At 40.5% G+C, this 27,060-nt stretch overlaps 1 protein-coding gene across 2 annotated transcripts in view; it reads right to left on the bottom strand.

Annotated features, from left to right (window-relative positions):
• Positions 1 to 23,523, bottom strand: part of PDZD8 (PDZ domain containing 8) — a 103,319-nt gene extending 79,796 nt beyond the window's left edge. For both annotated transcript variants that reach the window (XM_023224228.2, XM_023224229.3), the window contains exon 1: positions 22,387 to 23,523. In XM_023224228.2, the coding sequence (XP_023079996.1) occupies positions 22,387 to 23,258 (872 nt within the window). In that variant the 5' untranslated portion in view covers positions 23,259 to 23,523. The remainder of the gene's footprint in view (positions 1 to 22,386) is intronic.
• Between the last annotated feature and the right edge of the window lie 3,537 nt (positions 23,524 to 27,060).

Raw genomic sequence — 27,060 nt, 5'->3', positions numbered from 1 at the left:
TGTTTTGAATGCTGATTTCATGAGTTTGTTCACTTTGTAGACATTCATGGAGCTGAATTTTCTGATTAGTACACTTTTCAGGTGGTGAATTATATTTTAATAAAAGTTTAAAGAAAAAACATGTTTTTTTCTTTTTTTGAAGACGGGGTCTTACTATGTTGCCCAGGCTGGAATGCAGTGGTGTGATCATGGTTCACTACAGAATTGACTTCCTGGGCTCAAGCAATCCCTCTGCCTCAGCATCCCAAGTAGCTGGCACTACAGATGCAGGCCACCACACCCACTTATTTTTTGTAGAGGTGGGGTCTTGCTATATTGCTCAGGCTGGTCTTGAATTCCTGGGTCCAAGCAATCCTCCTGCTTTGGCCTCCCAAAGTGCTGGGATTCTAGGAGTGAGCCACTATACTTGGCGTGTTTAATTTTTAAATGTGCATTCCTTTACTAACACTTAAAATATATATTTAAATTCTAAAAAATATGTTTTACTTTAAGATGTCTCTTCAAGTTTGCTCTATAAGCATGCTGAATACCAGCTGGTGACATCTCCATCACATGGCAGCAGTAAAACTGTTTGCAAACACTGCGATCTTTAGAGAGAAAGGTTTTACTACAAACCCAATGTAAAAATATGCAGAGGTCTAGATCTACTGTTAACTGTAGTTGAGCTTTCATGTTCTTGCTCAAGTGATAAATCTGCTAGTACAGATCAATATGAGAAAACTTTGTAACAATTAGAGCTAGTGAAAAAAGGACATGGCTTTCTCAATATGTAGTAGCAAGCCTCTATCTCTAGAAATACTAAGGCAAAGGTTAGATGAGGATTTGTCAAGGAGACAAAAAAGAACACAAAAAAGAAGACAAAAGAACACAAAACTTAGAATCATATATAAATATAGATTGTTGTCCCAACTTCATCACTGATAAAGCAGGTGACATTGGAAAAGTCTTTTATCTCCTTAAACTTCATTTTCTTGTTCAAAAAGGGAAGAGGGGAATAATACATGCTTTTTGTTACCTATGAGAGGGTGAAGTAAAACTAATTCATGTGCCAGCGTCTCTTAAACTACAAGGTATTGTAACCACCTGAGGGGTTCTTCCTGCCCACGGCATAAAGACAGACCATGGTGGCACTGTAGTAGAGAAAGGGTTTAATAGACACAAGGCTGGCCACAACACAGGGGAGATAAAATGTGTACCCAAATTACTTCATTCAAAGCTCGTAGGTGAGGGGTTTTTCAAAGGCAGTTTGGGGGAAGAAGTGGGGTGGCCAGGTAATAGGTGCTTGTTGCTGATTGGTTGGGGCAGAGATGAACTCATAGGGGGTTGAAGGTTTTCACTGATTGCTGAGAATGTTGGAATTTTTGAAATTGTTTCCTTTTCTTAAAGAGTACTTTCTTAAACCAAAAACAAAGCCTCTACTTTTTGTTGTTGTAAATAAAAAGCTACCTCACAGGACTATTACAAAGATTTAGAGTTCACACATGTGATACACCTAGTCAAGTTCGTGGCTGTTATAAGCACACAAATTCTGGTTTTCTTCTTTTCTTTATGCCCAAGTATTATTATTTCAAACTGGCTTCCTCACTGAATCCCTGAAGATCCTACAAGACCTTCATTCTGTTCCTCTGATTTCTCCTACCCACAGTATGCTCCTATCCCATCTCCCTATGTCTAAAGCTAAACTATTCTTTAACAGTTACCTCAAATACCATCTCATCTGTTTAACAAATAGGCTTACTTGATAATAGAGAGACCAGTCAAAGTTAGATACTCAGATACTGCAGTCATATTTCAGGCTCAGGAATACACACAACACTATATCCTTTCTAAGGGAGAGAGTGGAACGAGCAGCTATAAACGGGCAATTGAAAGTCCTATATGGTTTATGCTTTCAGTCAGAAAGTTTCGGCTCTATGACATCAGGAACTAGCAAACATAAATGTTCTCTTCAAATTCTCCTACACCAAATATATAAACTAGATAACTCAGTGAGTGATCATTTTCAAAATGTTTCTTCATTTATTATGCTTCAGAGCCAGTACTCCTTCAAACAATGAGTTCCCCCTGCTGCATTAAAAATATAATTTTCAAAACCTCAATTAGTCATAACTTTTATGGCATACATTATCATGCAAACTATTGCACACTAATACAAAACTAAGTATAAGCCAGAAAGAAAACAAAGTATAATGGTTCAAAATACTCTTCATTTTCTGTATTGGTAAATTATGAATCTAAATTTCGAATTTTCAATTTTACTTAGACACTTCAATTGATATTACATTAAAAGGACAATTCATACACAAGACTCCTCTATGTTCACCAAGGTTAGTACTACCGTATTATTTCTCCTGAGAAACTGTACCTGCTAAACACTCTGATGCCATACGTAGCCTAGCCCTACGTGGTAAGCTTTTCACTCCTGAAGTTCTACTTCAGTCGCCTCCTATCTGTAACCTGTCCCTCTCCTCTACCATCTGGTAATTGTTTCCTCACCTGTGTTCTAAAAACACTTTATATACGCTCTGTTTTGCTACTAGCCATACTATTTATGTATCTGTCTCCATCTTTCTAGTTCTCCTGAAAGATCCCCTCCTCCCAACTAAATTGTGAGCTGCCTGAGAAAAGAAGGCTTACATTTATTGGCCATATAGAGTAGAGATTAAGAACAGACTCTGGAGCTAGATAGCTTGGCTTGGAATCCTACTGTGCCACTTCCCAGCAATATAACCTTGAGCAAACTTCTGACCTTGACCAAAATCTGAGCCTCAGTTTCCTCAGAGGCAAAAGGAGGATAAGTTACACCTACCTCACAGTGCTGTTACAAGAATTGCATTGAAAAATGAAAAGCACTTAGTACCATGCCAGCAAACACTCAATAGACATTAGTTATTATTACTGTTCAGCTTAAATTCCTGGTACTTAACAAAATGCCTGGCACATAAACTGGCACTTAGTATATCTCCACTGAAATAAAGAACCTATTTAATGACATGAAATATACTTTAAAATGGCATACTTTTAATTATACTACAATACTTAAATTTTTCTGAAAAATTTCAGAAGTTTCTAGAAGAAATACTATTAAGGTGTTGTTAGTCTGCTCTATTACAATCATATTCTATTTTTAAAAATTCTTAAGTTATTATATGCTCATTTTTCTCTTTTCTAAGACCACAGGAGCCTTAAGTCTTAGAAAAGATACTATCTGGATCTCATTAATCTTTAAGTCATTATAATGAATAGCTCCAGATCTCAGTCTAATTTGTAAACTATCAACTGGTTGATTCCATCTTCAATCCTTTTTTCTTCTGTGAACTGAGAGTTTCCTGCAGATTCTATTTTTAGAGACAACTGTATTAAATCTAAAATTGCCTAATATTTAACATAATTTTCTTAACATCATTTAATAAGTTAAAAAAAGATGCTGAGACATTTATAACATAAAAAAAGAAAAATAAGAAAAATTTAAAAAGGAAAAACTCAATTTTAAGATTACCATTAAAATTTGAAAATAACTAAAGCAAAACACACACAAATACTAATTTATTCCACAGGATGTTAGATATGAAAGGTAATTCCACAGACACCCAAATATTTAAATCCTTTCATTTTACTGATGAGAAATAATCTAATTACACCTGAGTCTAAAAACACAGGTATACTCACATCCAGGCCCATGCTCTTTTAGGAATAAAGTTATATTTAAATGTTCCCGACTAACAATGTTAACCATATTTGGCAGAAGTTATGTTATTGTTATCCTAACTGCATTTACAAAAGCTAAATTAGGCTGATGGGATAAGAGAATAATATGTACTTTACTATTAATCTATCATTAAGGTAGGCATCCTAATCTGGGACTGGGGAAAGGGAAGTAATCAACGACAAACAAATGAGAAAAAGAAAAATTAAAAATAACCCAGATAGCTTATAAGTCGGGGGTAATTACTGAGATTATTGTCTATTTGGAAAATGAGTTCATGTTGGCCTCATCTAAGGTTTTGGAGTATTCCCTGCCCCACCTTTTCACGATATACAATCTTCTTTCAAAAAAACTAAGGTATTTTAAAATACAGCATGTTATTAAACTTACAACTTTTCATGGAGACAAACTTTTTACCCCAGTAAAAGCAATAAAGCAGTGAAATGTTTAAAGATAATAAAAGAATGCATTCAAGTCTAAATTAATTTACAAAGTTGAAATAAAATATAAGATAATGCTTATGTTAAACTGCTATTTAGAAAATCAGGTCCGGACATGGTGGCTTAAGCCTGTAATCCCAGCACTTTGGAAGGCCACGGAAGGTGGATCACTTAAGGCCAGGAGTTCGAGACCAGCCTGGCCAACACAGTGAAACCCCCATCTCTACCAAAAAATACAAAAATCAGACAGGTATGGTGGCAAGCACCTGTAGTCTCAGCTAATTGGGAGGCTGAGGCTAGAATCACTTGAACCTGGGAGGTGGAAGTTGCAGTGAGCCAAGACTGCACCACTGCACTCCAGCCTGGGTGACAGAGTGAGACCCTGTCTCAAAAAAAAGAAAATCAGGATACATTGTTGAACAGAGCAAGATCACTGCTATGTAAAGCAAACCAAAAGTCTGTGATTAAAAAAACCTACAGGGGCCAGGCGCAGTGGCTCACGTCTGTAATCCCAGCATTCCGGGAGGCCGAGGTGGGCAGATCACTTGAGGTCAGGAGTTTGAGACCAGCCTGGCCAACATGGCAAAACCCCGTCTCTACTAAAAACACAAAAATTAGCTGGGCGTGGTGGTGCATGCCTGTAATCCCAGCTACTCAGGAGGCTGAGGCAGGAGAATCACTTGAACCCAGGAGGCAGAAGTTGCAGTGAGCCCCAATCATGCCACAGCACTCCAGTCTGGGCAACAAAGCAAGACTTCATCTCGGGGAGGAAAAAAAAAAAAAAAAAGCCTACACGATCAGGAAAATGTGAACACGACTTGGATATTTAATGACATTAGGTATTACTGTTAAAATTTATTTTATATCTGATAAAAAATATGAGAGCTACATACTTAGTATTCATGGATAAAATACGTGGGATTTGCTTCAAAATAATCTATGGGATTAAGAAGGAATGGGAGTTAGAGTAAACAGGATTGGCCGTGAGTTGACAACTGTTGAAGATGAGTGACAGATTATGAGTGTTCATCTTACTATTTTTTCTACCTTAGAACTACATTTGAAATTTTTCATAATAAAAGGTCAAATAAAAAAGTTCCCTGTTTCTTAAACTGTACACTGGATATCATATAAAAGCATGAGTTCTGCAATCTTAGAGACCTGAGTTTCAATTTGAGCAACTCGTTTAACCTTTTGAATCTGCACTTATTCACTTATAAGTGAAATATCACTATTACGGTTTTACTGTGGGGATTCAATGGATAATATGTATATAAAAGTATAGTATCATCCCAGACCAAAGCAGTAGTTCACTAAATTTATTAGGGTGGTACAAATATAACTGCAGGTTTTGCCATGTAAAAGTAATGGCAAAATCACAATTACTTTTGCACCAACCTATAGTCATCTTTCTTTCCCCTCCATCTCCCATCTCTTCTTTCATGGACTATAAAACAGTCTTTTTTACTGATTGCTAACCCTTAATTCTCACTGTTGCATTCCACACCTATTTTTACTACCCACCATCCCTTACCTTTCTCTTCCCTCTGATTTTCTTCTCCTGGGTTTTCATTTATTTATTCCTCACTTTCAGCTTCTTTTTGACAAGGCAGTTTAAAGTAGTATTAAATCAATACTTGGTCTTGAATTTTGGTTCTAATACTTACTAGCCTTGACACCTTGGGCTAGTTACTTGGAACTCTGAGACCCCCAGTTTCTTCACCTATGAAAGAATAGTAATAATAGCACCTATTTTATAGAGTTACGTAAGGAGGTAAGAAATTTCTCATAAGGCATTTGGCCCAGTGAGGTGCTCTAGAAATATTTCCTATCAAACCTTCTATTTATCTATACTAAGGATGAACTCCTATAGACAAGTCAGGTAGCAAACTTCTTCCCTTCCACAAGGAACCACTTCAGGATTCAGCATTCACCATGTATGATGGTCCCAGTTCACAGCTGTTTGTCTTCCTTGGGCTTCAGATTAAACGTGATGATTTCAGTCCCATGCTAGTTGATTTTTTTTTCTTAATTGTGTGCTTTGTGATAATATCATTTGTTAAGTGCAAGAGAACAAATTAACAATAATCAGGGCCAGGTGTGGTGGCTGATGCCTGTAATCTCAGCACTTTGGAAGGCCAAGGTAGGTGGATAGACTGAGCCCAGGAGTCCGAGACCAGCCTGGGCAACATGGCAAAACCCCAGCTCTACAAAAAATACAGAAATTAGCTGGGTGTGGTGGAGCATGCCTGTAGTCCCAGCTACTGGGGAGGCTGCAGTGGGAAGATCACTTGAGTCCAGGCAGTTGAGGTTGCACTAAGCCATGAGTGTGCCACTACACTCCAGCCTGGGTGACAGAGCAAGACCTCGTTTCAAAAACAACAATAGGCCAGGCGCCGTGGTTCATGCCTGTAATCCCAGCACTTTGGGAGGCCAAGGTGGGCGATCACTTGAGGTCAGGAGTCTGAGACCATCCTGGCCAACATGATGAAACCCCATCTCTACTAAAAATACAAAACATCAGCTGGGCATGGTGGTGCACGCCTATACTTCCAACTACTCGAGAGGCTGAGGTGGGATAATTGCTTGAGCCCAGGAGGCGGAGGTTGCAGTAAGCTGAGGTCGCACCACTATACTCCAGCCTGGGTGACAGAGTGAGACTCCGTCTCAAAAACAAAAACAACAAACAAAAAGTCAGCATGCCTCCCTACCTTAGTTACTGCCTTTGTATTTCTGCATCAAGTTTTATAACTAAGTTTATATTAAACTGAATATATTAATAAACTGACTTCAGGAAACTCACAGAAAATTGTTCTATTTATGAAATTCCTTGAAGTGTACTATACTATTCTTGGGGAAATCATTTTAATTTCTGCATTCCTACAGAGAAAAAAGGTATTCCTGAATAGCTATGAAATTAATAAGAACAAGGATAACAAATACTGTTACAAAAAAAAATTTCTCCTGCTCATCTATATACCCTCTACCTAATATAAAATGCTCACTTTTAGCCAAGTTCCTTTTTCTGCATAGAATGATCAAGGTCCAAAATGCCTCACAATTTTCTAAAGCAGTTTTATATATATGCTGAACAAAAGAGTGATAATCAAGGCTGCAGGTCCCTCATAATAGAATTCAAAGAGCTGGTGACTAAAAGATGAGTCAATGTTAACTGATAGCCTGTGCACCAGAGAGGTAAGGTATCAAATGAGACGAGTTGCTCAGGGAACCAAAGTAATTCTCTTGACTATGTCTGGCAAATCTCGTATAGTCTTATGTTCATCACAACCCACAATGTAAGGGTCCCTTACTATGGCTTATGATCAATTAAATCAAAATTCGCAGCTTTCACATAGCTAAAAAAAATGGGCAAATCCAAACTCCTATCCTTTCCTGTTCTCCCTACTAGCCCCCCAACACACACCTTTGAATAAGAGAATACAAAAATGACCACTTTGTATATTTCTAGCACTTCTGTAAATTATGCAACTCTGATATATGTCCTTCATTCTCACAACTCATAACAAGGTACAGTATTATAAACATTTTACAAAAGAGGAAGCTAAGGTAGCTTGTCTGTGATCACATAGTAAATGGTGTAGTCAAAACTGTAACAAATCCACTCAACCTTGTGTCTTACAATACCAACGTGTACAAGCAATACTAGATACCAACTGAAAATAATGTATATATTTAATATTTATTAAAGTCACTGAGAAAGTGAGGCAACAGAGGTGGCTCCTTTACATATGGTAAAAATAAATAAACTTCAGGTCAGACTAGCAGTTCTTACACATTTTGTTCGTAGGACCCCTATAAACTTTTAAAAATTACTGAGGATCCCAAAGAGCTGCCATTCATGTAGATTATGTCTATTAACATTTCGCATATCAGAAATTACAAATGATAAAAATTTTAAACATAAGAATATACAAAGCTCACATTCCATTAGCTGTGAGGGTGATGGTGTCATCACATATTTAATTTCTGTAACACTTCACCATATATTTGTGAGAGAACAAGGGTGAGAAAGGCAGATAACATTTTTTGTATTATTATGAAAATAACTGACTTGACTTCGTAGAACTGCCAACCCCTCAGAGGTCTGGAAGATCCAAATTACACTGTGAAAACTACTGAGTCAGACTGTAACGACTCTAAGTTGGGGCAATTTTTTAAAAAATTCTAAATTGTAACCCATTACCTTACTTTAACTATACTTTCTCACTACTAGATTTTTAAAAATACCTTGAAAGGACTGTGTTAATTTACTCGTGTTAGCACTAACTCTCTCTGCAGCAACACAATTGCAGTGTGTTGCTCCCTGGACAAAGATGGTGTTCAGCATTTACTGAATAAATTGAATCTCTTCTGAAGTCTTGTGCACTCGACAAAGATGGTGTTAAACATTTACTAAATAGACTGAATCTCTTCCGAAGTCTTGTGGACTGAAAAAGAGAAAATGCTTTAAAGCAAAATTACCACCTCCCTACTATGGTAAAGACATGAACAATGAAGTTTATGAAACAGAAATCTGGTATTCTTTAGCTAGTCAGATGTATCAAACAGACAAAAATTCCTTTCCAAATATGAAGGAATGACAAAAAATCTGAACAAGACAAATAAGGAGAAGTTAACATAGTCAGCCCTCCACGTCTATGGGTTCTGCATCTTCGGACTCAGTTAACCCTAGATTTTTATTTTAAAAAGTCTGTTGCGACTGTACTGAACTTGATGCAAAGATCTTCTGTTCTTATCATTATTCCCTAAACAATACAGTATAAGAACTATTTATATAGCATTTACATTGTATTAGGCATTATAAGTAATCTAGAGATGATTTAAAGTATACAGGTGGATATGCTTAGGTTATATGCAAATACTATGCCATTTTATACCAGGAACTACAGCATCTGTGGATTTTGGTATCCTGGTGGAACAGGGAGGGTCCTGGGACCAATCCCCCATGGATACTGAGGAATGATTATGTTTTAAAGTTACAACTGTCCAGCTTTCTCCTAATTTTTCCCTATCCAAATAAAAGTAAAACATCTTCTAATGTACATAAATGATTGTAATACTATCTATATCTCTGCATCTGTTAGTTTATAAGTACCTAACTCAAGTTAGAACTTATTAAAGGAAAATATTTATAAGATAAACAGCTTGTATATCCTTATTTGAGAGAAATCCCTACATTAAACCTATGCCAGGATAAGATGCAGCCTGCAGAAATAATAGCAAAGTGAATAATAAATAATGCCATCTTACATTTACAAAATTATTTAAGAACTTTTAAAACTAGATTTTCATTTCATTTAGTCTCAAAAACAACAAGTTGCATGACTTGTCCAAGGATATACTAAACCAACAAATCAGTAGTAATTCCAGAAATAAAACAGGAATTCCTCATCTTCTAATCCTACTGTTTCAGGGCAAGAGGCCAAGTTATTTTCAAGAGAAACTGTAAGAGCACCGATATTCTCTAGAATAACAATTATTACTAAGAGTCTGGTTCAATAAATGCTTGTTGAGTGGCATGATTCTCATAATTATTGAGTCCAAATCCTAACTCTGTAGTATTAAAAAGTTCAAATATTTTGAGTAAGCAACTTACTAAAATATTTTAAGTAGATAATTTACTCACTTTAAGTAAGCAATTTACCTAAAATGAGCTGTAATTTAGATATACTGTATTCATTGACTTTATTTTACAGACTAAGACTGTCAAGAATTTTCTCTTTACATTTCATTAATCTCAAAATATCTGAAGTAAATTCACTTTGTACTACCTACCACTCCAGCATTAGTAAACAAAAGGACACATATTTTACTACAAATATTTAGTTAAATTCTTCCCATGGCAAGAGTTTGCCATTCTGGTCCTGATTAAAATCCAAAGAGTTAAACATTAAGAACTAACAAGATTTCCAAATACTGAAATATATCAGCTATCATCTGTCCTAAACTTTACAGAAAATAATATTATACTTAGTAATGGTGAGAACAAAATAAGATTTTCAGTGCATTATAAAAATAATTACCACACAAATGAAATTTGCTATAACAGAATGGCTCTTATTTCAGCCACAGCAGGTTTCAGAGAGCAAAAAGCTTTGAATTATTTATTTGCATGACCAAATGACTAAGGTAGTCAGCAACCACATCCTTAGTAATAAGTGTTAGTATAATCCAGTACGTATGAAGGACTATTGTGTAAAAAGGGCAAAAAATTAGCATACAACACAAACACCAGATGCACTATTCAGAAGATATTGATGTCTCCATGAAAGTTGTATCTGAGAACAGAACATAATCATTTTTCAAAATAGAGATTCTTGTAGCCAGCTACTAAACAGAAATTGTATCTCCCTATCACTACTACTTAAGATTTCACAGCAAAAAATAATAGTCACTTATAATTGTAGATTATACAGGTAGGATATTATAGAGTTCATCCTAGGAGAAATGCCATTACTAAAAAGTAGTTAGGTTGCAAGTATCTGTTTAACTGGTACCTTACCAATGACCCAAGTATACATAATAGGTACTTAATACAAAAGAATAAACCCAATGAGGATATTTTTATTATGCTATTCAAGCATTTTTGTTTTTAAATACATACCAACTATTTAACTATTAACTATTATAGAACTATTAATGCTGGGAAGTGAAAAATTTTCTAGCTTTTCTATCAAAGTTATGCAAATCAAAGCCCAGACATTCAGTACCCCACCCACCATATCATCAGCTCCATTCTCCCTACAATACATGAAGAATTCACAGGCAGAAATATTCAATGTGCTGATTAGAGAATAAAGAGAAATGTGTTCTAAAACATTCTGATTTCATTAAAATTGACAATTATATACCAGACTAGTAAAAGCAAGCTTGATTGTTATTCTATATCAATCCAAGAAAAGTATAATCTACAGTTTATCAATATTGACCTTTCTAAAAAGTGAAATTAAAAACCAAGTCTTCTGGAGTGTCAGAGAAGGTTGCAAACACATCTGTGTTTAGTATTTTGTTTGTATGTAGGAATGAGAAAAGGATATTGTGCCAGTATGGTGCCTGGATAGACCTTGAATTCAACATGGTTAAATGCTGGAGATCACAATCAACATAATTTATGGGGGGGCGGGTGGTGTGTGAGTGTGTGTGTGTGTCTGTCTATAAAGAAGGCACTCTCCTTCAATACTGATTTCACAATAGTACTGGGTTACATATCATCAGCCTGTGTTTATAATGACAACATTTAACCATAAAAAAAGTTAAAATATGTTCCATAAATTATGTGTAAGAAACCCAGAAAATACAGGTATTCTTTAGAGAGACTGAATTCAAAATCATAGCACTCAGATAAGTGTTTGAGTTCACTTTGTGAAAATTCATCCCTGTACATTTAGGAGTGGGACAGTTTCTGTACACACACAGACACATACAGACACACACACACACACACACACATACACATATAGTATTTCTATAAGAAGTTTGAGCAAAAAAAAAAATTCCAGCATTTAAAGGGTTAACCCACTTTGTCTTTTTTTAAACGTAATATGTTGAAAGGTGATATTTAAGAGGGACCTAAAAAACGTTGGAGTGAGCTCTTTGGCTGTATGTGGGAAAAAACTCCAGAAGAAGGAACAGCAAAGGCCCTATGGTGGGTGCATGCCTGGGGTATGAGAACAGCCAAGGAGGCATGAACAGATTATGTGAGAAGTAGTGATGAAAGATAAGGTCAGAGGCAGAGAGAATGGCTGAGAGTAGAGCAAAGCAATAAATGAGTTGGATTTATACATATTATCTGAAAGGACATCCATGTTACACTTCACAAAATAATTTGCAGGGTCACATTCATATTATACTCTCATTTTATTAAGGGCAGAAGGAAGGAGGGAGTGAAAGTGGGGGCAGGAGGGAGGGAGACGGAAGAAGGTAAAAAGAGGAAGAGAGAGAGGCACCTCCTCAATATATATAAGAGGCTTGTATATGTATGCTTGAGCATACAGTTAGGTTTAGACCTCAAACTTAACACGGGTATATCAGAGGATGAAATCAAAATGGAGAGGAGTAGATTTTTTAACCTCTTTATGCTCCTCAATACTATATAAATATATGCCAAAAAAAAAAAAAAAATGGCCAACACCCAACCCTCAAAATAAAAATAACAACAAAATCTACCATCTACACAGATACAGGTAGAAGGATGTTTACGGTGCCATTATTTACATTAGTGAGAAACTGAAAAATCAACAAGGAATTGGTTAACTTATGGTACCAATGGCCAATGTAATTATAAGCATCTGTTAGAACAAATGAAGTAGGTATATATAGAAAACCCAAGATATAGTAAGTTTAAAAAAAAAAAAAAAAAGATGCTAACAATGAAGTATTGAGTATGATCCTGCCTTTATAAATAACAAATTACAATACATTTAGAAAAATATGGAATAGTTCCCAAATTTAACAATAGTTTTAAGAAAAGATATTACAGAAGATTTTCACTTTGATACTACATATTTTCTAACAGCTTGAATTTTTAAAGTGAGTTTGTCACTCATTTGAAAGGGAAAAGAATGTAATGTGTCACCTAGAAAATATCTGATATATATCTAGTAAAATTACTACTACTCATCTAAAGGTAAATAATTAACATGCATACCACATTTTTCCCTAATACAAATACAGAAGTGTACAGTTTTACACCAGTCTTAGCAATGTGGCTAAGAGAGATTTTGAAACTACTCTGTAAAACACCTGCTAATGACCAGGTAGTTGGCTTTAAAACTTTCCAATTAAGTGTGATGTGCTCTGATGCTGTGTCAAAAAAGTGTCAGTACGTCCTATGACTCCGAGGTAAGAACAAAGTCATTTAATAATACTTGTTTCCTGGTGACACTGTTCTGAGAAAATAGAGAATATGATGGGAAGAAATGTTGAATCAGTATTTAACTTTTAAACAAGGTATTTAGTGATAAGAACTCTAACTTGAAATTTCATATATTCTTATTGAACTACTGATCTAAAGAGTGCCTCAGCCTGCTATAGGGAATCTTAAGAGGAAAAAAAAAAAAGGAAAGAATCAAAAAGACATGATATATTTCACAGGATAGAGAGAGGGATTACCCCCTCCTCCAGCATTTTTAGAAACACCTGAGTCATATGAATCCTATATACATTTTAAGAAGGTAAGCAAAATAATGAAGTGGTTAATATTTATTTTAGCATGTTAGTTTTAGTTATGTTTATGGTAACAAAGTTGTATACTTCTGTCTGTGTTTATTTTTCAACCTAGAGTCTAAGGACCCTAAAAAAGCTTCAAGGGAACTATGAAATTAAATGAAATTTTTTTTAATGCAGAAAATTTGTTTTCTGCAGAAATTTTCTGCAGGTTTCCAAAGGACAGGACCCTCAAAGATTTAAAAGTACTTTCAACGTACACATATATAGTTTCTTTTTTTGGTAAACATTATAACAGGTTGTGGGGGGTGTATTTTGAGGGTTTTTTTTTTTTTTAAAGTTTAGAGCAGGGATCAGTGAATCTTTTCTGTAAAAGGCCAGATAGTATTCGTGGGTACATAAGGTCTGTCATCACCACCACCACCACCACCACCACCACCAGTACTTTTAACAACTTCAAATATAAAGTTGAAGAATGTAAAAACCATTCTTAACACAGGGCCCTAATAGCAGCTAGTTTGCAGACCCCTGGTTTAGAGTAACAGTTGGTTTATCTCTGAAGAAATAACAGAGCATGAGCTCTGGAAGTCCAGGACCTTTTAAATTCAGGACTTTATATCACTAATCCTCTGTAAATCTCATATTTCCAGATCTGTAAAACTGAGATACTAACCTCTCCCACACAGGAGTTTTAACTATTGAGATTGCAACTGCATGGAAATACCCACACAGTGCCTAATGAATACTTAGCAAACAGTGTTTTATTACCCCCACCCTGCTCACATGATAGTTTGTTAGTAATACTTGTAAATCAACATTTAGTGTTTGATCAGGCATGCTCCTTCAACACAATCTACTTTATAATGATCTGCTTTGGCTATTTCCAGGAAGACACTGTGGCTTTTACTGATTTGAATTTACAGCCTCCCGGCAAGGGATGAATCACACCTGTAATCCCAGCATTTTGGGAGTCTGAGGCGGGCGGATCACTAGAATCCAGGAGTTGGAGACCAGTCTGGCCAACATGGTGAAACCGCGTCTGTACTAAATATATGAAAATTAGCCAGGTGTGGTGGCATTCGCCTGTAATCTTAGCTACCTGGGAGGCTGAGGCAGGAGAACTGCTTCAACCTGGGAGCTGGAGGTTGCAGTGAACCAATATTGTGCCACTGCACTCCAGCCTGGGCAAGAGTGAGACTCCGTCTCAAAAAAAAAAACAAAAACAAAACAAACAAACAAACAAAACTATAGCCTTCTCAAAATGATTACTATCCCCTCAATGAGTAAATCAAATTTCTAGAGCAAAGATTTGTAATGTATCAACACATTATTCTCCATCTAAAGTGTTTTAAAAGCTGAAATTAAAATAATTCAAAGCAGCCTGAGGAAATCCAACGTGCAAGAAGTAAAATCAGCACTAAACTGGGTATTTAGGTGGAGTACACTTAGGTGTGCTAAGAAAGCTCACGCCTGTAATCCCAGCACTTTGGGAGGCCAAGGCAGGCAGAGTACCTAAAGTCAGAAGTTCAAGACCAGCCTGCCCAACATGGCAAAACCCCGTATCTACTAAAAATAAAAAAATTAGCTGGGCATTGTGGTACACGCTTGTGGGAGGCTGAGGCAGGAGAACTGCTTGAACTTGGGAGGTGGAGGTTGCAGTGGGCCGAGATCATGCGCCTGCACTCCAGCCTGGGCAACGAGGAAAAAAAAAAAAGCTAAGGTCATAATGTATTATATACAGTACCACAGTAATCAGGTGTTTGCCTTAGCAGAGCAGAGATATTGATCTCTCCTGTTTCAGTTTCTCACAAAACTGAAGGGCTTAAATACTTCCAATGCCACTAAAATGAGCTTTACGTGTTCTTTGTTTTCCCTAGAAAGACTAACCCTATAAGAGCATGAATTAGTTTATAACCATTTTTATCACTTTTACTATACCCACCACAACACTAGGTAGTATGCACTAAGCACTTATTGAAAATCAACGACTATTTTTAAAATCACATAATTATTCATCTCTAAGACAATGATCTGCAATTCAACTTACATAGAGATATGACAAGAGATATAGAGATACGAGCAACAGTACAAGAAAAAGCACAGTAGGCTAAAAATTAGCTATTACAAGATTATTCCAGCATAGCTAGAGTAATGTACAATGTCATTGTCTATTCTCCCCAAGTATTAAAGGTTAGTTAGAATTCCTATCAACATTAGTAAGTAAAACTATCATTATTATAACCACCAAGGAATTTTAGTAGCTATTTTAAAGTATTTTCCAATGTGTAATATAAAAGAAAAAAGTATGAAAAAGTAAATAAATACAACATATTACACTTGACTTTACAAATGATTTTGTCAGTTTTCAGTTAATTTACTTTGAAAGATTTTGAGATATGGATTACTCAATTCATTAAATTCAAATGTATCAATAAGTTGATGCCCCCCTTTTTGGAGATCACTGAAGTAAACGCTTATCTAGTTATTAATGACCCATCCAACTAAAGCAAACTATCCACCAAACTCGAACAAAAAGGAGCCGCTATCTACTTACTATCACTACATGGTAGAAAAATGGATTGCATTTCAAGGCATTTTTTTTTTTCTGGCAGAATGACTTTTTAAAATTCAACATTATATTGACAATTTTTTTTTTTTTTTTTTGAGACAGTCTCACTCTGTTGCCCAGACTGGAGTGCAGCGGCACGATCTTGGCTCACTGCAACCTGGGTTCAAGCAATCCTCATATCTCAGCATTCCTGGCAGCTGGGACTGCAGGCGCGTGCCATTTTTAGTAGAAGTGGGAGTTCACCATGTTGGCCAGGCTGGTCTCGAACTCCTGACCTCGGGTGATCCACCCACCTTGGCCTCCCAAAGTGCTGAGATTACAGGCATGAGCCACCACGCCAGGCCTGACAATGTCATTTATTTATTTATTTATTTATTTATTTATTTATTTATTTATTTATTTATTTTTACTTTTTGAGATAGAGTCTTGCTCTGTTGCCCAGGCTGGAGTGCAGTGGTGTGATCTCGGCTTGCAGCAATCTCTGCCTCTCTGGGTTCAAGTGATTCTCCTGCCTCAGCCTCCTGAGTAGCTGGAATTACAGGCATGTGCCACCATGCCCAGCTAATTTTTGTATTTTTAGTAGAGATGGGGTTTTGCCATGTTGGCCAGGCTAGTCTCAAACTCCTGACCTCAAGTGGTCCGCCTGCCTTGCCCTCCCAAAGTGCTGGGATTACAGGAGTGAGCCACCGCATCTGGCCAATAATATCTTTTAAAAAATAAAATTGCTCAATAACAGTCCCTTCAAAAACGTAATTAAAAGAAGGATAAAAATGATCACCCTCCCTCTCCACTCCAGCTATTAAGTCTTCCCATTTTCACTAATTAGCAACAGTAATGCTCCCTATTTACTCCTCCAGTAAGAGTCTCAAATTCATATTATTCCAGGCCAGGCAAGTACCATCAGTTAAGCACAGCAAATAAGGGGGGACTATAAACACCACCTAGGAGCTTACACACTGAGTTTCAACTCCAAAGCTGCTACTACAGTCCATCTCTCCATCCTGTTGCTGCTCTGAGAAATGCAGAACTGGCGCTACAAGATATTCCAATTTTTCCTAACAGAAGCCACAAATCCAAATCACACAGAATCTTCCATTTTTTAAACAGCGCAGGCCAAATAAAAAGTACCTGCAAACTGAATCTGCTCGTCTGCATACAGTAATACTCCAGGAACAGAAGCATCAGTAAGAATCTCAAATATTTGACTCCTAAACCCTAAACACAGCTCCCCACCCAGAGACTATTACTCAGACTTCATGTTGAAGATGAATTATCCACGTAGTAAAAGAACATTAGTGGTAATCTTTCTCCCTTGAGGATGGATTCTGAGGTTCATTTTTAAAAAAAATTACTATTATAATATACTAAAGTATTTTAATAAAAAAACAAAACAATTAACACTGAGGTGGATGAATGAAATTCCTAACTTGAATAAATCTGTAAACATATTGTCTATATATTATAATTCATTTTGTAAAATAAAATGTTTTACAAACATTTTAAGTTTGTTAACTTGGGTAAAATGAAGTGTCAATCAGCTGGGTCCTTAGAAAGCAACCACTTGAGCAACTTAGCATCTCTAGGTGAAACATCAGAAACTGGCAGTCCAGACAGGCTGCTTCACTTTAGCAACACGAAAAAGGCAAAATAAATAAAGGGGGAAAGAAGTAACAACAACGTTAACTGGCAAGATATTTCTGTTACGTAATGATTACAAATGCCAAAGGATCCTAAGACTCCATACAATTCTCTTTACTGCTTTAGCTCTACTAAGAAGATTAGACAGCTAAAAAAGAATAAACTAGGCCGGTCACAGTGGCTCACACATGTAATCCCAGCACTTTGGGAGGCCAAGGTGGGCAGACTGCCTGAAGTCAGGAGTTTGAAACCAGCCTGAACAACATGGTGAAACTCGTCTCTACTAAAGATACAAAAATTAGCTGGGTGTGGTAGCACACGCCTGTAATCCCAGCTCCTCAGGAGGCTGAGGCAGGAGAATTGCTCGAACCTAGGAGGTGGAGGTTGCAGTGAGCCAAGATTGCGCCACTGCACTCCAGCCTGGGTGACACGACGAGACTCCATCTCAAATAAAAAAACAAAAACAAACGAACAAAAAAAAACACTAAAAAAAGGATAAAATAGCAAGACCTTCTATTTGGAAATACAATCTGCTCAATTAAAAAAGAAACGCTATGTGGGACAGTACCCAAAGATTTAGCCTCATGATTTACTTTTAAAAGGATCCTCTAAAATGACCAATTTAAGAAAAAAATCAGCTTTATAGTCATACTCTTCTCAAGAGTTCTACGTTAGTTTGGAAAGATATCCCACATATTTATTATATTGATGGCACGCTTTAAAAAACAATCACTTAAAAACAATACAGTTTGTGTGTTTGTGTTTGTGTGTGTGTGTGTGTGTGTGTGTTTTTAAAGGTGGCCTGGCCTTATCAGAGCTGGGTTTCGCCACTTGAAAGCTGTGTGACTTTAAGCAAGTTATTTAACTACTCTGAGCTCCATTTCCTCATCTGCAAAAAAAGATGAACACTAGCTAGTTTAATTCTCCCTGTGAGACGTATGCTATATCTTAGATGTATTGTAATTCATTCTTATCTGAAACTTGAATCAGTCCCACGCCATCACCTGTTTGTTTATTTATTTATTTACTTATTTATTTTGGAGACGGTGTCTCACTCTGTCGCCCAGGCTGGAGTGCAGTGGTGCCATCTCGGCTCACTGCAACCTCTGCTCCCAGGTTCAAGCCATTCTCCTGCCTCAGCCTCCAGAGTAGCTGGGATTACAGGCGCCCGCCACCATGCCCAGCTAACTTTTGTATTTTTACTAGAGATGGGATTTCACCATGTTGGCTAGGCTGGTCTCACACTCTTGACCTCAAGTTATCTGCCTGTCTCAGCCTTGCAAAGTGCTGGGATTACAGGTGTGCGCCACTGCACCTGGCCCATCACCAGTTTAAAACACTGGACAGAACAGCTACACAGACAAGAAGTCAACACTTGCTAAGGCAGCCCTTATCATCGTCATACTTGTTATTTTCTTCTACTAAGCTAAAACCAGCTTCCTAGTTACTTCAACCCCATCAATCCCACTCTAGTTTAAATTTTACAAAGGGCTGGGCAAGGTGGCTCACACCTGTAATCCCAGCACTTTGGGAGGCTGAGGTGGGAGGATCAGTTAAATGAACCCAGGAGTTCCAGACTAGCCTGGGCAACAAAGCAAGACCCATCTCTACAAAAAAATTTTTTTTTAATTAGCCAGGCGTGGTGATGCACACCTGTGGTCCCAACTACTTGGAAGGTTGAGATGGGAGGATTGCTTGAGCCCAGGAGGTCGAAGCTGCAGTGAACCGCGATCCTGCCACTGTACTCCAGCTCTGGGCAACAGAACAAAATCCTGTCTCAACAAACAAACAAAAAACACAAAAAAATTACTAAGTATAGCTAATTCAATTCTCACTAGACTCTAAGCTTCTTGAGGGCTGAGTTCAAGTATTGTTCAGTACTGAAATCCCAGCACCTACAACAAGGAAAAGCATATAGCAGGTGTACAATAAACATTTACAGATTGAGTGATATGCTCTGTGCAGCTGACTGAGCATTGAGATGCCATCTAGTATAAATAGCACAGATGTGTGTACTTCTGGAAATTATCATTTAATGCTTCACGTTTAGAAGTTGAAATATCATAACCGCCGGGCGCGGTGGCTCAAGCCTGTAATCCCAGCACTTTGGGAGGCCGAGACGGGCGGATCACGAGGTCAGGAGATCGAGACCATCCTGGCTAACAGGGTGAAACCCCGTCTCTACTAAAAAATACAAAAAACTAGCCGAGCGAGGTGGCGGGCGCCTGTAGTCCCAGCTACTCGGGAGGCTGAGGCAGGAGAATGGCGTAAACCCAGGAGGCGGAGCTTGCAGTGAGCTGAGATCCGGCCACTGCACTCCAGCCTGGGGAACAGAGCGAGACTCCGTCTCAAAAAAAAAAAAAAAAAAAAAAAAGAAATATCATAACCAAATTCATGCTGTGCTCTTAAAAAAAATCCCTTCAGATATAAGTGAAAAGCAGTTTTGCCATACTTTTAAATGACTGTTATTCAATGATACAGATCATAGTTTTTCAAAGTAATAAACTTCTCAATGCCTCCATAACTCTTATTCATAACTTATTTCAGATTTACCTAAATTCCAAGTTTACATTTAAAAAAAAACCTCAAGCCGGGCGCGGTGGCTCAAGCCTGTAATCCCAGCACTTTGGGAGGCCGAGACGGGCGGATCACGAGGTCAGGAGATCAAGACCATCCTCGCTAACACAGTGAAATCCCGTCTCTACTAAAAATACAAAAAAAAAAAAACTAGCCGGGCGAGGTGGTGGGTGCCTGTAGTCCCAGCTACTCGGGAGGCTGAGACAGGAGAATGGCAAAACCCGGGAGGCGGAGCTTGCAGTGAGCTGAGATCCGGCCACTGCACTCCAGTCCAGGCGACAGAGCGAGACTCCGCCTCAAAAAAATAAAAATAAAAAAATAAAAAATAAAAATAAAAAAAACCTCAAAATGATATGTAACCTCACTGTCATTGGCTATTCCACAAATTTCAAAATAATAATCTAGTCAAATAGTATTAACTGAAAGCTACCAGAAAACAGCATAATTGAAGTTGTGATAGAATACCAAAATCTCTAGCAACTTTTTCTCACGACTTTTTTGGCAACACACTGCTGTAAATATACATCTCTCGCTGCTTAAACACTAGAACCCAGTTATAATTTAGTCACTGATATTCCGGAGGTTAAAAGTAGGTTTCATAAAGTATATTCTACTTCACAGAACCAGAAATCAACCACAGTGAACAACCAGGTCACCACCCTCCATAAATCTATGGCAATATTTCCATTACAAAGTAAATTTCTCCTGCCACCCAAGTTTTAAGCTGTCACTCTGTGCTGTTAGCCTAAACAAAACATAATTGGTAAGGTACATATGCCACATACACAAGCCAATAATCCATTCCAAACCCAAAACATTTCTGGACTATCTTGCTCCTGAAAATTGACACTGGTAGAAAATTGGTGATCCAGAAATAGGCAACTTCCACTAAAAGGCAAGTAAAATTAGATAAGCAAAATACAAGACTGACTTAATTTTATAACAAAGGGCAAAATTTTAAAGGCTCAAATGTCTTAGTGAATACAAAATTAAAGGACAGAAAGAGAAATTAAAAATTCAGCTTTTTACAAAAGAAACAGCACCTTCCACTCCGCCTCTAGCCCTAAAAAAGTCTTTCCCCTTCCACTCCTACAATATTAAAACAAAATTTATATACTACTCAAAACTGTATACTACAAACTTTAAGCCATCAGATGCTGGAGGGCTTAAAAAAAATTAAAATCACTACCTAGCATTAAAATACAATTTGCACAGTGATTTCAGGTCTTTTGAGAGAGGAACTTACAGTCACAGAGAGTAAATGCTTGATGGGCAGAGTCTGGATCTGTGTTCTACAATCTACCCAAAATGGGCAAATGACATTAATACAAAATGTAAAGTACACTATGTACCGGCTCCCAACTCCTTTCCCATCTGCTATGGAAAGTATTCCTGGGCCGGGCGCGGTGGCTCACTCCTGTAATCCTAACACTTTGGGAGGCCGAAGCGGGCGGATTACTTGAGGTCAGGAGTTCGAAACCAGCCTGGCCCCATCTCTACTAAAAAATACAAAAAAAAAAAAAAAAAAAAAAAAATTCAGCCGGGCGTGGTGCCATGCGCCTGTAACCCCAGCTACTTGGGAGGCTGAGGCAGGAGAATCGTTCGAACCAGGGAGGCAGAGGTTGCAGTGAGCCGAGATCGCGCCACTGCACTCCAGCCTGGGCGACAGAGCGAGGCTCTGTCTCAAAAACAAAAACAAACAAAAAAACCACAAAAGGATTCCTTTGCAAGAGGTACCACCTCTGCCTTGAAAGGTGTCAAACCATCAAAGCAAAAGTGGCTTGCAATGGCAAATGAGCACAGACCTGGGCTATAAGCACACCCTTCACGCGTGTACTGTGTCCAGGAACAATTTCTCAACGCGGCCAAGGTGATGCTGCAAAGCCAGTGACGCGGCTGCCCTCAATGCAGCAACCACATAGAGGGAGAGTTTCTCAACAGTCCCAGAAGCGACTCCTGGGGATTAGGGTAGGCTTCCCTTCCCTTTCCAATATGCTGCTTATAAAAGGAGACGATTCTGCCCGCGTTGACAGCACCTTGAGTCCCCACGAACACGCGAAAAGGTTTCTACCTCCTATCAGTGCCGTTCGGAAGCAAAGTAAGTGTTCACTACTCGCCTTGATCTGGGGCCCTGTCCAGGGTGGGAAGACCCCAGAAGCAGGCGCCAGGACAGAAAAGAGCCTTTGCCCTTCCCAATCCACGCAGCCAGCAGCGTCCCGCCCAGGCCGGGGTTCCCGGCAGCCAGGCCCGCTCCCCGACCTCCCGCTCACCTGATCTTGTAGCTCGGCAGGGTGTGCTTGCGCTTGATGATCTTCTTGAGCTGGTTGACGATGATGGAGGTGAGCTGGGGCATGGGCCGCCCTTCAAACTGGGAGCGCACCTCGAAGTCGATGAGCGGGTCCTCCACGAAGGAGAAGAACCAGTGGGTGAAGGGCACGCGCGTGAAGACCAAGCGCAGCCTCCCCACCACGCGGGACAGCTTGACAAACAAGTAGGCGGACTTGCCAAAGACCAGGTCCACGTCGATGGCCAGGTGGAAGCCCCCGTTGTACTCCACCTCCGCCTCGAAGGCCAGCTCCTCGGGGCAGGCGGCGGGCAGCGCCTCCCCTTCGGGGCCGTCGGGCTCCCCGGTGGCCGAGGGCACGACGGGCCGGACGAGCCGGATGGTCTTGATGAAGGGCACCGTCTCGCCCAGGAACACGTCCCGCAGGCTCAGCCCCTCCAGCAGGCGCCCGGCCGTCTTGGTCTGCAGCAGTTCCTCGAACTCCACCTTGATCTTCTTGGTGACCCAGCGGCGGGTCAGAGCGGTGTCCCGCAACTCCCGGAACAGGAATAGGATAGTGGCGTTGAGGAAGTAGCAAGTCTCCCGCGTCGGCGGGGCGGGGGTCTCGGGGGCCGCGGTGGGGGTCGCGCCGCCCTCAGGGGCCGCTCCGGAGGGCTCCTCATCCCGGCCGCCGCCATAAAGGTACTCCCTCAGGAGCAGGCCCGGCACTGGCTTGATGTAGCGGAAGCCCTCGCCCGCGCGGGCGGCCTCGTCCGCCGGCGGCTCGGGCTGTCTGCGGTACAGCAGGAGGAACTGGGCGAGGAGCGTGAGGAAGGAACCCAGTACGGCCGACGCCAGGATCATTAGCAGCAGCCCCATCCCGCCACCGCCTCCGCCCGGGCCCCTGCTCCCGCGCCCACAGCGCCGCTTTCTTCACGCCGCCGCCCCCGCTGCCTCCATCTTGAGGACATCGGGCGGCTGGGTCGGGACGAGCGGCTCCGTGGGCCTCGTCCAGAGGCTCGGGCCGGCGCGGTGCGGCGCCCGAGCCCGCAGCGGCCCGCGCCTCCCCAGACGCTCCCGAAGGGCCGGTGTGGCGGCGGCAGCGGCGGGGCGGGGACCGGCGCCTCCCTCAGGCCTCCGCTCATTGGACGAGCGGCGCGTGACGTCCGAGGCGTGCTCGCTCCCGGCGGCGTCGCCCAGCAGTCGGCGCCTGGGCGCGCGGACGCGGGACCTCCTTCACCTCTCTGCGGCCCTTCCAGCCGCGCTCCCCCAGCGCCAACATTCCAGCCCCCGCGGCGCGCGCCGCCACCCACGTGACCGTCGCTTCTGAAGCTGCGGTCGGGATCTGGGAGGACGGCTGGGGACGCGGGCTGGTGAGGAGGTCCGGCGGAGCCGGCCTGACGCGTTCCGGTTGCCGGCCATCCCGTTATCCTCTGCTGCACCCATCCCCCGTCCCTGGCCGCAGTCCCCGCGGTTACCTCTGCAGCGGCGTCGCTCATCCTGCGGTGTACTACTTCCACTCGCGCCCGTGACAGCTCGGCTGGCGGCGGCGCTTTCTCTCCGAGCAGCACCGCAGAAGATCCGAGCGGGCCTTTCGGACCCTTCCCAAGCCCACGGAGAGAGGGGACCAACTACCTCAGAGGCCGCCATCGCGGACCGGCCGTCCCCCCGGCAGACGCTCTGCGTCCGCGGAGGGTGGGCCCTGGGAAGGAGGGACGCAGGGAAAGGGCGCGCCACACGGAATGACTTTCCCACCGAGGTGGATCTTCGAAATTTCAGGGAGGAGGAAGTTGAAAGGACAGTCGGGAGGAGAGATACAGAGTGAAACGAGTTTGCCAAGTGATTGGAAGATTAATATGCGACTCGCCATCAGTCTCTGGTTAAACCGGTAGTCCGTCTATGAGGCAGTTATTCACTGTTGTCCCCCACCCACTTGACAGATGCCAACACTGGTGCAGACAGCCTGGGGAGGTTGCGTGGGGTCGCAGAGTGGACCCTGGTTTATCTAACACTAAACCCTAAGCTCGCTACGGTAACACAGAAACTGCTTCAGTTATAAGGAGGCCGGTGGGTTCCCTGGTGTTCAGGAAGGGAGAACTGGGGAGGCGGATTAGGGAAGACGTCGAGGAATTTTGCATAGAGTAGTACCTTAACCAAAGCCACGGAGCTAAAGCAGGTTGCCCAGCAACAGCGTTACTCCTCATGCCCTCTGACTACTTAGTGGTTACATCATAGATGCTTATCCCTCCAAGCATGTGGAGATCCAGTCCTGCAGGAGTCAGATATCCATATGTTAAGGGCCGATTCTGGCTGTACCTAAGGAGCCAGAGCAGGGCTCCTCGCTAGCCCTTGAAAACCTTCAGCCAGCCGGGCGCGGTGGCTCAAGCCTGTAATCCCAGCACTTTGGGAGGCCGAGGCGGGTGGATCACGAGGTCAAGAGATCGAGACCAGCCTGGCCAACATGGTGAAACCCGCCTCTACTAAAAATACAAAAATAACCGGGTGTGGTGGTGTGCGCCTGTAGTCCCAGCTACTCAGGAGACTGAGGCAGGAGAATTACTTGAACCCGGCAGGCGGGGGTTGCAGTGAGCCAAGATCATGCCATTGCACTCCAGCCTGGGTGACAGAGCAAGACCCTGTCTCAGCAAGCAAACAAACAAACAAAAAACCGAGAAGAAAAGAAAAAGAAAGAGAAACCTCCAAGCCAGGATTCTCTTAACTGTGGGTGATTCTACCATAAAAACAGACCTGAGCCAGCTGGGGCAAGTACAGAACTTTGGAACCAGGCCTATCACGCCTTACCTATTCATGCCCAGGTATGAAACCAGAATGGCTTCCATTGCTATGAAGACATAAGATAGGCGTCTGCTGAGGAACCATGCTCAAACCATGGCTGAGATTTTTCGGAGATCTTGGCAACTTCTGTTCTCTGGTCACCTCTGGTTCCTGGCCTCTGCTTCTGGGCGGCCCTCTGGGGCCTACACTGTTTCAACTCAAATGAAAAATGTAGACCCTTCTATGATTTCCACCATAAACCTATTCATAACATTCATGCACCATTGCATATTATAAATGTTACAGAAGCTGGAGGTAGGGTGGCATGAAAGAGAAGTTACTCACATTCCTGAGATACAAACCTTCAAACTGTATATTGATCCATCCCGAGTTGCAAAATATTCTTCACCCACCTTGCTCCTCAACAAGGAAAGTTTGTGGTCTTCATGGGAATGAGTCCTCAGTTTCTTCATCTTGCAGACTCCTTTCTTTTCTCTCCTCTCACCTCTGTACTCCTCAGAATACCTGTGAGAATCTCAAATCTTTTCAGTTTGTTTTACAGAGTCAGAGTCATTGCATTCCCCAGGAAAACTTGTCTCCTTGGGGACACACTTCAAATCCGTGAAGGAGCTCAGCAAACCTTTTGGGAAGGTAAAAATATTCTCCCTTGTGTGAAAAATTACTAACATCGATTAAACACTGATAATAATAATTATTATTATTATTATTATTATTATATAATTGTATTATTATTATTATAATTGACCATGTGCCAAGCACCATGTTAAGCATGTTATTTAGAAATATTTAAATATTGTAAACATTATTTAGAAATCAAAATGTCATGAGTTTTTAAAAAAATCTAACCTGCCGTCGTGCACCACCTAAGGATGTTTTTGTTAATGACAGACTGCCTATAGAGTGGTGGCCCCATAGGATTATAATACTGTATTTTTACCATGCCATTTCTGTGTTTAGAGATGTTTTGATACACAGATACCATTGTGTAATGGTTGCCTGCAGTATTCAGTACAGTAACATGCTGTACAGATTTGTAGCCTAGGAACAATAAGCTATTATACCATATGGCCTAGATATGTAGTAGGGTTTCCCATCTAGGTTTGTGTAAGGACGCTCTATGATATTCGCACAATGATGAAACTGCCTGAAGATTCACAACTTATGTTTGTTGTTAAGCCACACTTGACTGCATTTGATGCTTAAATTAGGGGATAATGCTCTTGATAATATTGGTGTTAATATGGCCTTTATTTTATGAAATTATACTATGTTAATAGAAACATATTTGTTTTAATGCTATTTTCTGGAAGAGGATAAATTCAGCAACCCTTCCCTTTTTTTCTTATATTAATGCTGGTTCATAGAAACTCAAAAGCCTGAGAACCACTGGCCCCAGCTCTGAAGATCGATGATTCTGAATAGGTTTTTAAAGGAAGCAGTTGTGCTTAGCCTGCCTGCTGACTTTGTAATGTGTTTTAAATGACATCATTGAAATTAAGCTTCCCTAACGGCCTTCATGGAAGTATCTATTTCAAGGTTAAAGTCAGTTGAATACTGGAAGATGAGTTGCATATAAGACATTCTCACCAACTAGCGGGATGCATGGACCACTGGTTAACTATGAATTATTCCTGGTGACCGCCAAAAATAATGAGAAAGCCAAACCATGTAAATGTGCAGTTTGTGAGTAGCATGAAAGCAAATTTGATTTTTTGAAAGATGTAAAATAATGCAAATATAGTAAAATATGGAGGGAAACGTAGAGTTTATAAGGTTTGCCTAACAAATGATACATCATCAAACCATTTTGTGAACTTAGAGAATTCAAATTCAACAACTATTTTTTTGAGCGTCCAACAAGTACTCGGCTCCAGGGATACTGAAT

This window comes from Piliocolobus tephrosceles, chromosome 9 (assembly GCF_002776525.5).
Source record: "Piliocolobus tephrosceles isolate RC106 chromosome 9, ASM277652v3, whole genome shotgun sequence".
Lineage (NCBI taxonomy): Eukaryota > Metazoa > Chordata > Mammalia > Primates > Cercopithecidae > Piliocolobus > Piliocolobus tephrosceles.
Note: the sequence above shows the minus strand (reverse complement) of the source record. Positions and strands in the feature narration are given on the sequence as shown.